This window comes from Lycorma delicatula, chromosome 4 (assembly GCF_047948215.1).
Source record: "Lycorma delicatula isolate Av1 chromosome 4, ASM4794821v1, whole genome shotgun sequence".
In the NCBI taxonomy this organism is placed as follows: domain Eukaryota; kingdom Metazoa; phylum Arthropoda; class Insecta; order Hemiptera; family Fulgoridae; genus Lycorma; species Lycorma delicatula.
In genome coordinates, this window is record NC_134458.1 from 140,748,515 (window position 1) to 140,763,165 (window position 14,651).

Consider the following 14,651-nt stretch of genomic DNA (forward strand, 5'->3'; position numbering starts at 1 on the left):
AAATTTATGGAGGAGGTTTGTCAAGAGTTTGATGGAGTATGGTCAATGGATCTGTAGTTTTGACAATCAGAAACAAGAAGGCCAAGTAGTCGGAAAGACTTGAAATATGGTTATAGAGAAGAAAGGACAAATTGATAAAGAAGAAAAGTGAAATTGATGGACAATATAAAAAATGAGAAATGTTGAGATAAAAGTGCAGGTGAAATATCGAGGACCAGAAATAGAAATAAAGAGGACCATGAAGGAAAAAGCTAGATGAATAAATGATGCCAACGTATATTGAGGGAAGAAGTTCATTGTTTATAGATAAACATAGAAATATGTTCAGTACTGAAAAAGATGGAGGCTGTCCAAATAATAACTTTCACAGAATATATTTACAGAAAAAGTTGTTTAATTTAAAAATAAACCTACTTCTACAGAGTCCATTTAATAATAAAATTACATTGTATTAAAGGTAGGCGTATTCATTTAACATGTACTATAAATTTGAAAATGTAGAAAACAAAAAAGAAAAGAATTTCTAGTAGATACTTAAAGTACAATCAAATATTATAATAACACTACAAACGTTTAAATTCGATTTAGAACTACAAGCTAATGCAAGCCTTTACTTTATAATTTACAGGTGTGTAATGCAAGATGCAACATCACCACCACAGAAGGAACACACAATACAACAGCAAGACAGATGCAAAACACAACACTCATCAACTAGTTATGATAAGTGTCTATCATAATCAATGAGCCGCTGTGGCTAACTTTCTGAAAGTAATATTTAGAAAGTGATGAGAATAAAAATAATAAATTAATCTTTAGAGAAACTTTTTGAAATTTTATCTCTGTAGCCTTTAAACAAATATTTAAGTAAAAATTGAAAGTCTGTACAAAGAAATAGTTTTCATGAATAATTTTAAATATATTTTTTAATAATCCTTAACTGCAATTATTTTAATAACCATTACTCATGGATTGGATTAAGTAAAATTATACAACGTATTAACTAAATGGTTTTGATAACATGTATGATATTTTAGAAGTTTCCCGATATTAATCATAGTTTTCTTGGTTTGGGGACAGAAGACAGCTACAGTCCTTGTTCTTGAAATTTGTTACATCCATGTGATTTTTATAATAAAATGGGAACAATAGAATTAGGGTAGGGAAATGATCAAGGAGCCATCAGCATTAATAAAAAAAAAATAATAATTTGACTAGCCTTGAATTATTAACCTCGCACACAAGAGCTAACCATCTGCACCAATCCAACACATACTGGTGGTTACATCTCACTCTTATTACCATTCTTGTGTAGTCTGATTTTTTCTTAGAAATGAAGCCTTAAAAATATTAACCTACATATAAAACATTGTGAATGCTCTAGCATTCATAATAATTCTTTTACAAAAGTATTTTCAATTTATTAAATTGTTTTTAATGGTTAATAGCATTAAATAAAATTTGGCTACAGAATTTGTGAGACCAATGAGCATATAATACGAACAGACATACAGCCAATATAGAAACGAACATTTATATCAAACAAAAATAAAACAGCAGAGCAATATAAAATATGCACACTTAATAATATACACCCATTCTCATTGTTAATTAACAATCTAATACAGCCATAATAATTTATTTCTTCACTAATACTCTAATAATTGGTCAAAAAATCAGTTAGGTTAATGATTCACATCATCATGGATCACATCTGATACTGAGTTCAATACAGTAAATATTTATATTAGTGCATCTGAAAACCTATATCAACAGTGTTCTTTGGCTATAAGAATTTAATTAACAGAACTATTGCAGGAATGATTGGTCAAAAAATGAGCAAAATAACTGCTGAATTGAAACTAGGTTTACAGCCAGATGAAAGGAATAAAAATTCCAACAAACAGTATAAAAAACATTTTTTTAAGCATAAGAATTAACAGTATATAGCATCACAATAATAGTAACAAGAAATTATGGTAAACAGCACGTATTAAAAAACATGCAAAACTTACAACTTGATGATTCTTAAACGAAGGAAATAGCTTAGGGAGAACATCATGAGAATGAAAGGGTGTAATGGAAGGATTAAATGCCAATGATCAAAGCCAAATTTAATAAATAGGTTACCATAGATAAAGTTAAATAATGTTGAGTGCAGTTTTCATTTGGCTGAGTGTACTGTATCTAAGTGGCATTTATGAGCAAACACATTACCAGTCAATGCCTAAAAATAAAAAGATAAACACAAACAGGAATTTTACATTAAATTTAAATATTCATTTCAAAAAATGGTTACAGGTATTACTTATGAAATAAAAGTGTAATTTTCCATGTCCTTCTCTGATAACATATTACCTAACGGTCAGGCTGAGTGGAGAAATTTATGAGCAAAAAGTGGTAAAAAAAACATCGTATTTATCTGAATGGCTTTAGTCACACAATTTAAATAAAATTGATATTCTGTTTTATGGAAAGATTTTTTTGAAATCAGTTAACATTAAAACAAAATTTCTGATATTTTAGCCTATAATTATATATTAAAGTGTTTATAACCCAAAATAATTAGGATTAAAAAATATCAGATAACTAAAATATTATTTTATTTATTTTTTGGTAGATGAAATTACACAGGAGCTTTGAAGCTTTACATGGAATATGGAAATGGAATTTTGTAGCATATGAAAAATGCCATGCCTATCCAGGATTTGAACCCAGGACCTCTGAATGAAAGGCCGAGAGACTACCGCTCCACAACCAAGATCGGCAGAGATATTCTTCGATAATTTATCATGATCAGCTAATGAAGGAATTAAAAGCAATCAGAGCGGTAACTAATAATATTAACTTTAATTCTAGATAGAATGTGTCATCTATATTAACAAAAGATCATATTAATATATAATGTACTGAAATTTTATTGTTTAAAACATACTGTTTGTTTCAGAACAGTATAGTGTAAGCTTTCAAATCATGATAAATTATCAATTATAAGAATAATATAAGTTTTTTCTTATTAAGAGAACAATAATACATATTGTTCTACAAAATTTATATTTCAGTCTAAAGTCTACCAAGTACTGTGAAATAATTTTAGTGTTAAAATAGAAATCTAAATAAAATCAAATAGAGTATAGAGATCATATAAAATTAATTACTGTAGTTATTTTTTTCTTTTATTGTCTATTATTTCTTTTATTCTTTGCTACCCTTTCAAACTATTTCATTTTATTGCTATTTCAGAATATTCTTTCATTTTATGCAACTAAATTTCAAGTCAAGTACTTGACTTTGAGAAGTGCACGGTTAAATTCAATGTTTTTTTTGTCCATTTTTTATGATTAATATAAAACTGATTTCATGTATAAATGTATGTGTTTTTTCATCATCGCAAATTAGTTGTTTAATAGCTGATTTCTGAATTCAAAGATTCTGAGGCCCAAATCCTAGTAAAAATTAGTTGCTTTTATACAGATTTGAATATTAGACAGTGGATAACATTGTACTTCGGTGGTTGGGATTCATTTAACCACATGTCTCAGGGATAATCGGCCTGAGTCTGTAGAAGACTACACTTCATTTATATGTCATACATAATAACATCCTCACCTCACCATTATGTGGGGTGGGGGGAGGTTGCTTATTATTAATTAGTTGAAGAGATTGCAACAAACATATTAGAAAAAAAATATATATATTTTTTTTCAAATTGACACCAGGTATCTAATCAATTTTTACTGAAATATGCCAATTTGTTTAAATCATCAGAGAAAAACCAAAGTTTTTTCTTAGCTTTTTCTAATATTAGCTAATTACAGGGATTGTCAATAATTACTTACATTCTTCTCCTAAATTCCTAGAACTTACACTTTTTTTAATTAAAATATTCCAAGTATAACATTTTTTTATAAAACAAAACACTTTCATTTAATTTTATTAGAAACACTCACTGTAATTTCTTTTTTAACTGATCTGTTAAGTACCATAACTAAACGGTTATAGGTGAGATCTGATATGAGACATTCATCACTTTTAAAAATGGCATAGCCATTCTCAAGAATAATAGACAACACTTAATAAAACTAACTAGGAAAAGTGAGGCGTGAAGTGGTTTCCAATCGTCTTCTACACTAACCTGAGTATTGCTGTTGCATGCCAAACCCAATGAAATGCAACTCTGTAAGTGATGTCTTCACTCTATTCTCTACAGGATTTTCAACAGAAATGAACATCACTGTTGGGAGAAAATGCCAAGTAAATAATACCACATGTACTTCAGATGCTTTGCATGTTTCACACCCATAAGAATGACTCTGATAGTGTACAAGAACTATCAAAATTGTGTAAAAAAACAAAAAAATGAACAATTTCTGTAGCAAACATTACATTATGTTAATTGTTTCCATTAAGTAGAAGATTTTTACTCTATTTTAATAAACAAAAGGTACATTTATTTATACACTCACTATTCAACTTTAATTCAGTGATTTTACTTGAGTACTTTATATTACAAATAAACAAGTAAATACTGGTGACAGTATAATTAATGGTGATACTATAATTGATTAGAATTTGTTCAGTCAATTTCCAGTAAAATGATTTAACTGGTTGCTGACAGTGGTCATATAAGTATAAAAAATGCCTTGGGGTTGAGAGCAACATTGTTTAAACCACAAACAGAAAGACCTCCCTTCACGTAACTGTTTCAGAAAAAAGTAACTTAATTGAATAATCATATTCTATTTAAAAACATCGACAATTGGCTTTCACAGTATTGAAATCGGAAGGTATATATTTTTTTTATTTGGCTATATACATACATCTGTGGTACAATATGTTTTCAAAAGAGGGCTATTTCAGTGACACTGAATATCAAATGAGCTGAATGACTTTTAGCTAACATGTTAGAACCATCATCAACTAAAACAACTACCCTTACATCGTCTGGAATTCAACAGTTAGTATTGTGATTCATATTCAAAATTAATCTAACCATCTTTTAAGATACATAATGTCATCAGTTAAACCATGCTCTTACAACCTAAAATTTAGAGTTTGCTTAAACTCTAAAATATTGATTTTGAAAATTATGTATTTGCAAAAATCGGCTCAACCTTAACAGTTGGGGCATACAAGGTGAGTCCATTTGATAGTTAATCCATTTAAAAAAATTATAATATCTTTCAGTAGGAAATTTTCTTGTTTTGTTTTTCTTTAATAGCATTGGTATAAAATTTCTTACTTCTTTAAAATACTAGTCATTTCTTGTAATATTACTTGTAGGAGAATGTGGTAATTTGCTTTTTGTGGCTATGTTATTTAGTTTCACATTTTTAATATCAAAATATTTTGTTTTTCAATTATAATAATTTAATTATTATAATTTAGATTATTTTTTTATCAGCTCAAAATTTATTAATAATATATCAATGAAAATGAAAGTGAAGTCAGGGTTAGGAATCAAACCAAGTAATTTTAATATCCACAAAAACATTCAATATATGAACATTCGTTAGATGAATTCATCACACACCATTTAAGGAAGTGATAATATCTTTCATTAAGAAATATGATAACAATTAATAATTAATGTTACAATAAAACATAGGACAGACTTTAAGTTAAAACTAATTTTATGTGAAAGGAGGACAATGTTTTATTTCTCCCAAAAAGCAGTACTGGAATGGCATTCCAGCACCAGTGCATTCCTGACTGGGATGTAAAATACACTGAAAATAAAACAGTTACAGAACCATTGGAATGCAAGAGCATTCACTCAGAAGAAAGGGGGTAAATTTTAGAATAAAAGAGGCAATGGTAATATGTTTTAATACTTGTGAAGCCATTGATTACTTATTTTTAATTAATTAAATGGTAATACAGAATGATAGTAAAGTGGGGTCTACTGTAATATATATTCATTACTGTTAAAAATGTATTGAAAAATGTTCAAATAACTATTCATAATGATCTGTTTGGTTTTTATTTTCATTATTAGATCTTAAAATTGCTTTTCTTAAAAAAAAAATAAACTGTGCAGTAATATTTGAAACTGAAACTGATTTTAATAAGGTTTTATTAGTTAGCACCTATTTTATATAATCAATTTGTATTACAATGGTAGAGTAGGCCTTCTTCAAGACCAATAATTCTAAAGGAGGGGTGCTGGTTGAACAATTTTTAGTTCGTTTAGAAATCTTAACAAGCAAACAATGAATTGCATGATGGATGAGGGTTATATTTTATGAAAATCTTCTAGCATTCTTATCTGACAATATTTTTTAATTTTTGGAAGAAAAAATTCCAACATCAACACAAGATCATTAATCAGAAATTTGCTGCTTTCATCCTGAATAAAACTCTCTCAATTTTTGGAATGATGAAGAGGAACAGTGCTACAAAGTGACCTTGAAACAATCTTGTGGTAGGGTGCTAGTCTCATACTGTAAATCTCTATTGATAATAATTTGTCCTTCCTCACAATCAATCTTTTTTTTCTTATCATTTCTCCTTTCCCCCAATTTGCAAGTTCTTTCCAAATTGTATGGCAGACATCGTTAGGCCCATGCTGGCAATGACGGACCTGTAAGCCTAATATAATTTGTTGTTGTGTGGTTACCTGTGGATCTATCGGAGAATTTCTTTCCTGAAAAGATACAAGCTGAATATCATTTTGAATTTTTTGAATGAAGCTACGATTTTTGTTGTTGTTGAAAACCCTGTATATGTAAAGCTGTTCTACAGTAATTACTAAAAATTAATTTGTTAAGATAAGTAAAAAAAAAAAGTTATTGTGTTTTGGTATCTTTTCTGTTTAATTAATCATTTAGCTTTTTTTTGTTCTAAAGGAATACAATATTTACCTCATTCAAATACATGATTATTTCATACGACTGATAATTTTACTTTCTTGATGAAAAATTTGCATAGTGGAAATGATTTCCTCCAATTGTCTATAGAACCATTAAGCCAACATGAGTTGATAGTTAAACATTCATGTTAATCAAGCATTAATAAAACTGTTTCTTTGACACTACAGGACTCAGTTTCAAATTTTGAAGTTAAACTAATAGTTATTATAATAAAAAAGAATCTTCATTTTTGTTCTTTTATTGCCTGGATTCAATTACCAATACTTCTAATGACTAGTCATCCTAAATTACACAACAAAAGAAACTGTATTGGAAACTATAAGGTATTAACTACTTACTTAAAAAAAAAAAACTTACTTCTAACATTAAACACTTTCCAAGTTCCATCTTTCGAAACAGTTGCCATTCTTGATGTGTCTGAATTAAATGCGAAATCATAAACCCCTGAAGAATGACCTTTTAATTCAAACGCTCTTGACACTTGCTTAAATTCACCAGTTTTACTAAACACAACTTCCCATACCTTAACATCAGGTGCAAATCCTAAATAAAACAGAAAATACACATTAAAAAAATTATCTTTTTTAATTAAAACTCTGAAGTATTTAAAATAGCACAGAAAAAAAAGAAATACATAATTTATTTAGTAAAAAAAAAAAGACATTACAGACGTATCATTTCAGAAAATGATAGATGATAAAGGCTGGAATTAACTTTCAAGGATATTGTAAATCATAAAATTAATTCTTATTTTTCTTTAAAGTAATACTTTGTAGACTGATAAGCCTTAATGAATCCAATCTTGCCACCCTTGATTTGGTTTTATTTTTAGAACATATTTAAAAAAAATCATAGCCTTAATATCAATTTTATATATGTGATACAAAAAATCCTATAAATAAAAAATTAAAAACAGTGATATAGGTTGTTATAAGTGACATAGGAATGTATTACATTTTAATAATCTACAAAATGTTATGTAATTGACACTATTTCTGTTGATTAATTATTAGCATTATTTCATTTTTTTTTTTTTTTTTAAATTGATAAATAATTTATTTGCAAAAGAAATTTTCCCATGATTTTCATTCCACATCAAAGATTTTTTCATTACAATAGAAAATGAGATATAACTCATCAATCAGTAAAATAACTTGCTTTAGTTTAAGGTGTAGTTGAAAAACCTAAGTAACATACTAAATACAAGTCGGCCACAAAACTCTTGAGTTAAGCTGTACTTAAAACCAACCAAATTTACCAGTTTTGGAGGAGTTATTGTGATTAGGCTCTTTTAAAAAAGACAACAAAAATTGCAGTCAGCAACCCACCCATATTAAAAGAAATAGAGTAATCCATTTGCATTCAAATATTTATGTAACTTGTAATAGAGTGGTAGCAAATCATTGAGAGGGTATTGTAACAGAGAAAAAGCAATCAGTTTATCAGACAACCCATTAATCCCAACTAAATCAATAACAATATTTAATTCAATAGAATTTGTATAAATGAAAATAAAAAAATCCCTTTCGGCACACCAGAAGGCAGAGGTAGATTTCATTGGTGCTAAGCAGGAGATAAAACAGATTTCCATCTCAAAGAAAATTTTCAGATTTACTCAATATGACAATGGTTGAATGTAAAAAAAAGTTTCACATGTATAGCATACGACAAGCACCCATCTTACAATTACAGCAACATTTTGGTCATCCCTTGCCGTAATGGTTGGTCATATCAAAAATTGTTTCAGACAAAAGTTTTAGATAATGTTTAGAATACTAACGACCACTTTAAACCAATTCAATACTGTTCCTATAAAGGGAGGTATGATTTTTTTTTCTCTTCGAAACCCCATTTTTTTCACCCACTGGGCCAATGGTTGGTGATATCAAAAAATTTTACTTACATAAGTTTTAGACCCTTATCCAAAGAATAATAGGAACTTTAAACGAATTCAATATTTAACTTAATAAGAAAGTTATAGCAATATATTGTTTTTTCGAAAAAGCCCCCCCCCCCCCCATTTCATCGCCCATGGACCGATTTTGCCCATTAATGAAATCAACCAAGATTTTGGGTCGTTATATTTTATGTATCAATTTGAAAGTGATTGGCGCAAAATTGACAGTTATTGTGTCCACTAGAAAGGGAAATGTATATATAAACTTTTGAACTGACTGTGGTTTTGGGGGATGTGAAACGTGAAGATATGTCAAAATTTTTCGGAAGTCAAATCATGGTACCCATTACAATAGGTAGCTGTCTCATGAAATCTATCTAAAAGATTAAAAAACTATAAAATGAATTAAGCATTTACCTGATGCAGCAACAAATCTACCGCATGGTGAAAGTCGGGCTCTATATGTATTGATCAGATAAGTATCAACAGTAGCAAGAAGTGTTCCTTTTAAATCCCATATGGTTAATTGTGTACCACCAGAACAACTCATCATGTATTTACCAGTCACAGATATACCAACACCGATTGTATCCTCAACATGAATCTGAAATACATAAAATAATCTTATAAATAAATTTTATTTAAGTATCCAATCATCATACACAAAAATTTCTAAATTTCTCATAATCTGATGGTTAAAAGCTTCTGGATAGGAAAAACCAGAGCAAAAATTTTATTTGGTATGAAGAGATGATTTTTTTGGTGCTATTATTTAATATTAAGGCTGTAAATTATGACTTAATTACTTTGGGTACTTAAAATATATTTCTGGTCTTTCATAAGTTGCTTGGGCAAAACCTCTTCTATTTCATATTTTATTAAATGGACAATTAAATTTATTTTTATATCATGAGGATTTTCTTTTCTCAAGTTTTCATAAACTGCCAACTGCTTTTATACAGTCTAGATATTTATTAAAAAAATAATCAGATTTAATTTTGTAGCTGATTCAACCTAACAGCACTAAAGTAAAAAAAAAAAAAAAAACATACAAAACATTACACAAACATTAAGCTGACTACCATATTTAAAAAAAAAAATTAAAAATATTTATGTATTACATATTTATAATACATATGTATCTACGGTACAATGCCAATTAAAATAAGAATAATCATATAGCCTGTAATTGTAATGTAAAAAAAAAAATGATATAACCCCATTAGTCAATATTTTTTTGTTTATTTTATACTAACCATACTATCACTTACTAAAACATTTTTAAACAAATGGAAGGTCTTACATGATTGTATACATATATGCTGAATCATTGTTTTGTTTTGGAAAGCAAAACAATTAGTAATAATTCTGTATTAATAATAATAATTTTACCTCATTTAAAAAAAAAATATTAGAATAGTTATCATCTTTTAATAAATATTTTTAAAAACCAAAATAAATATTATCATGTTAATAATTAAATATTATAAACCATGTATTTATTATAATTTAATACTTATGCAATAGTTTTATTTGCATGAAATGTATTACAATATTTAATATAAAAATACTAGCAGTTTGTGAGAATTTGATTAATATCATTTTGCTTGAACCAACTTGAGAATTATAATGTTTGGAGTACATTTCTGCATAAAACATGGCTACTACGATAAAAGTAAAAAAACCCGTTTCAGCACGCCAGAAGGTGGAGGTAGATATCACCGATGCTAAGTAGGGGTTAAAAAAATGTCCACCTTAAAGTTAAGAAAAACTTTAAATTTACTCAATATGACAATGGTTGCATGTTACAAAAAATTTTCACTTGTTTAGCATATGACAAGCCCCCATCTTACAATTCCAGCAACATTTTGGTTATCCCTTGCTATAAGGCTTGGTTATATCAAAAATTGTTTCAGACAAAGGTTTTTGGTAATGTTTAGAGGACTAATGACTACTTTAAACCGATTCAATATTATGCCTATTAAGGGATATATGTTTTTTTGTCTTCAAAACCCCATTTTTTCCACGCCCTGGGCCAATGGTTGGTGATATCAAAAAATTTTACGTACCTAAGATTTAGGCTCTTATCCAAAGAATAGTAGGAACTTTAAACGAATTCAATATTTAACTTAAGAAAGTTAGTGATATTTTGTTTTTTTGATAAAGCCTCCTCATTTCCAACCCCATGGTCCGATTTTGCCCATTAACAAACTCAACTGAGAATTTGGGTTGTTATATTTTGTGTATCAATTTGAAAGTGATTGGCGTAAAATTACGGCAGTTATCATGTACATAAGAAAGTGTACATGATGAATATATATATATAAATGTAAATATAAATATACACTTTTGAACTGACAGTGGTTTTTGGAGTCTGGGGATGTGAAACGTGAAGATATGTCAAAATTTTCCAGAAGTCGAATCATGGTACCCATTATAATAGGTAGCTTTCTTATGAAATCTACCTAAAAGGAAGGCTATGAATAATTGAAAAGTGGACCTTGATTAAAATGGTCCGAGAAGGATCATTGGAAGATATAAAGAAAAGAGGATTGAAAAAATTAATATATTTTTAATATTATTTTATATATTAAAAAATGTTTTGTTGATGAAAAAATATTTTATTTTATCGTTAATATTATAGACATCTGAAAGAAAATAGGAGCTATCAGGAACTGAAAAATCTTAACAAAAGTAGAAGAGAATGAATGGAGGAACTCAGGACAAGGGACCTATCTCAGGAAAGAAAAACTTAATGGATGGATAACTGTATGAAAATCCATCTACCACATAGATGATTTAATTTATATAGTAAATACGTTGCTCTTCACCTGCAATGTTTAATAAGACTTCTGCTAAGACACGGGCTATATATACCAATATATACCTTACCTAAATTATTTTTATTAACCAATTACTTATATTACCTTTAGAAACCATCTATTCACTTTCTTGAGTCAAAGTCTCTATTCACAGCCATTTAGGAAAAACGTATTATTTAATTTATAATAAAAAGGTTCAGATTGAGTAACAAAAGTCACTCAATGTAGTAAATGTGTTGAATGAACTCTGTTTCATGAGAACTTTTCTTTTTCTTTTCTACGTAAATTATATATTTTAGGTGCGACAATCTTAAATAGTTGTCAATAATCTGACGTGAAACACAAGATATTTATGAAAATGCTATGGCCAATTCCAAATATAACAAACATCCCATAACAAGGTTGCTATGGAAGTTGTCGAATGAAGTGGTTTTCTGTTGCTTTCTTCACTGAACTGGTTATACTAGTTGAATTTATCGGTATAATGCCCTTCAAAATGCGAACAATGTTTAGTTCTAAAAGTGATATCATTCTGATCAATGTCACTGGTAACTCAGATACTTTGTGGGCTTTGCCGACATAAGATGAAGATAGATGGTGTAAACAGTAAGTTAATCTATCCCTTTCTATGGGGAACATTGCATTTAAATCACCATCATTCTGAGAAGGAAACAGATTATATCCTACAATAATATTACAGATCATATATGTTTACATTTGTAATTTTCTCTACTAAGTAAAACTGAAATATAAACATAAGCCCAAGATTTCTTTAAAAAAATTTTCTTTAAAAAAATTTTCTTTAACTCATTTTATCATTATAGGTTGCCTTAAACTAATACTAATAATGTAGGTCCTAAATCTCATTCATGGTTTTGTTTTGCAAAAATATTCCAGTATGGTAAAAATACTTTAAACAAAAAATCTCTCATCAATATCTTTCAGTTAGATAATCTATCAATTGCTGAATTTAATAAATGCATGACAAAATTTCACTATAGTAAGATAACTACATTTTGTTGGAATTCAGCAATTGTTTGACTGTATCAATAGATGGCACTTAATAAAAAACGGGTAAAAAGAAAAAATCATTAACATTAGACAAATTACATCACAACTGTTTAATAATAATAATAATTTTTTTTATTTTGTAGTGTATGAAAAACACCAACCCTGACTAGGGATTTGAATCCAGAACATTCTAGATGAAAGGTAGAAAAGATAACCAATCTGTCATGGAAGTCAGAGAAGTATAATAAAGATGACAAGTGTGAGAACTCTATATGCTTTTCTAACAAACATTTATGAGGATAAGTCAATTATTATCCGCAATATAGTTATAGATTTTTTTTTTCAAATTTTATAGTTATCATTTTTCAACATAGTCCCCTTGCATTTCAACACACTTAGTCCATCGTTGCACACGCTTCCTGATGCCCTCATAAAGGAGGTTTTGGTTGAGCTGCAAACCAGGAATGCACCGCTTCTTTCACTGTTTAGTCTGAGGTAAATCAACTTTGTCCCTTAATGCAACTTTGAGTAGACCTAACAAGTGGTAGTCAGAAGAGGCAAGATCAGGACTATATGGAGGATGAGCCAGCAATTCAAAGTTGAGTTTCTGGAGTGTTTCAGCAGTGTGGGCAGCAGTATGTGGACGGGCATTGTTGTGCAACAACACAACACCTTTCAACAGCAGTCTTCGATGTTTGCTTCAAATTGCAGGCTTCAGCTTGGCAGTAAGCATCTCACTGTAACGCACACTATTTATTGTCATGCCCCTTTCCTCATAATGTTCCAGTACTGGGCCTTGTGTCTCAAAAAAACATAAGCATAAGTTTTCCTGCAGATGGTTGGGTCTTACACATTTTTTGCAGGGCGAATTTGGATGTTTCCATTACATACTCTGTCGTTTACTCTCCGGCTCATAATGATGGATCCAGAAGAAGATGTCCTGTTCGTTACCATAGCGATCCAAACTTATTTGGCAGATGTCCAAGCGTGTTTGTTTATGCAACTGTGCGAGTTGTTTTGGGACCCATCTTGCACAGACTTCATGAAACCCTAGTCTGTTGTGGATGATTTTGTAGGCAGAACCGTGACTAATTTGCAGATGATGTGCCACTTCATCAATAGTTACTTGTCTGTCTAAGAAAACAATGTCACGTGCATGCTCAATGTTATCCTCATTTGGTAAACTGTCATCCAGCTCCTTCGCCGTGCGTATGGTGCAAACAGAAAGCAGAGCAGGCATGGTTAATGGCAGGGCAGTGATAAAGTAACTTACCTAGCAGCATCAAACCTGCATAGGCATAACAACAATTAAACCACGCTTGAGTCATTTATGCAACACGGCAGTACTACCAACAAAACTATAACTAAATTGCGGATAATAATTGACTTACCCTTGTATATTTGTTTGCAATTTTTAAAAGGGTGTTTACAATTACTTGTTTATACTTGAGTCATGAAAGCTTAGTCCTCTTTTAATTCTCAGAGTTATTTTATACCTACAAATTATTTTCCCTTTTTGTCCTTCTCTTGCAATAGCCCTTATTTGACTTTTTTACATCTTTCTTTTTCATGTTTAGCCTCCGGTAATTACCGTTGAGACAATACTTCAGAGGATAAACAAAGGATGATATGTATGAGTGTAAATGAAGTGTAGTCTTGTACAGTCTCAGTTCAACCATTCCTGAGATGTGTGGTTAATTGAAACTCAACCACCAAAGAACACTGCTGGTATCCACGATCTAGTATTCAAATCCGTGTTAAAATAACTGACTTTACTAGGACTTTGAACGCTGGAACTCTCGACTTCCAAATCAGCTGATTTGGGAAGACACGTTCACCACTAGACCAACCCACTGAGTTCTCTAGCAATAGCAATCCAGTGTAATATTACAAGCAGGTTGTTGTTACCTCCTTACGCATTTTATTAGTTCATCAACCTATATCCATTTTATATTTCTTTACTTTCTGTGGAAATTTGACATATAAAGCTGCATTACTATCATATGCTTGGACTTTGAATCTATACTGAGTAAAATAATTCTCTCATTC

At 29.6% G+C, this 14,651-nt stretch overlaps 1 protein-coding gene across 1 annotated transcript in view; it reads right to left on the reverse strand.

Moving 5' to 3' along the window:
* LOC142323919 (transducin beta-like protein 2) overlaps nt 1-14,651 on the reverse strand; it is a 254,531-nt gene that overhangs the window by 118,270 nt on the left and 121,610 nt on the right. The window contains exons 4-5 of the mRNA XM_075364288.1: nt 9,187-9,373; nt 7,230-7,415 (exon numbers count right to left, since the gene is read on the reverse strand). Of these exons, the coding sequence (XP_075220403.1) occupies nt 7,230-7,415; nt 9,187-9,373 (373 nt within the window). The remainder of the gene's footprint in view (nt 1-7,229; nt 7,416-9,186; nt 9,374-14,651) is intronic.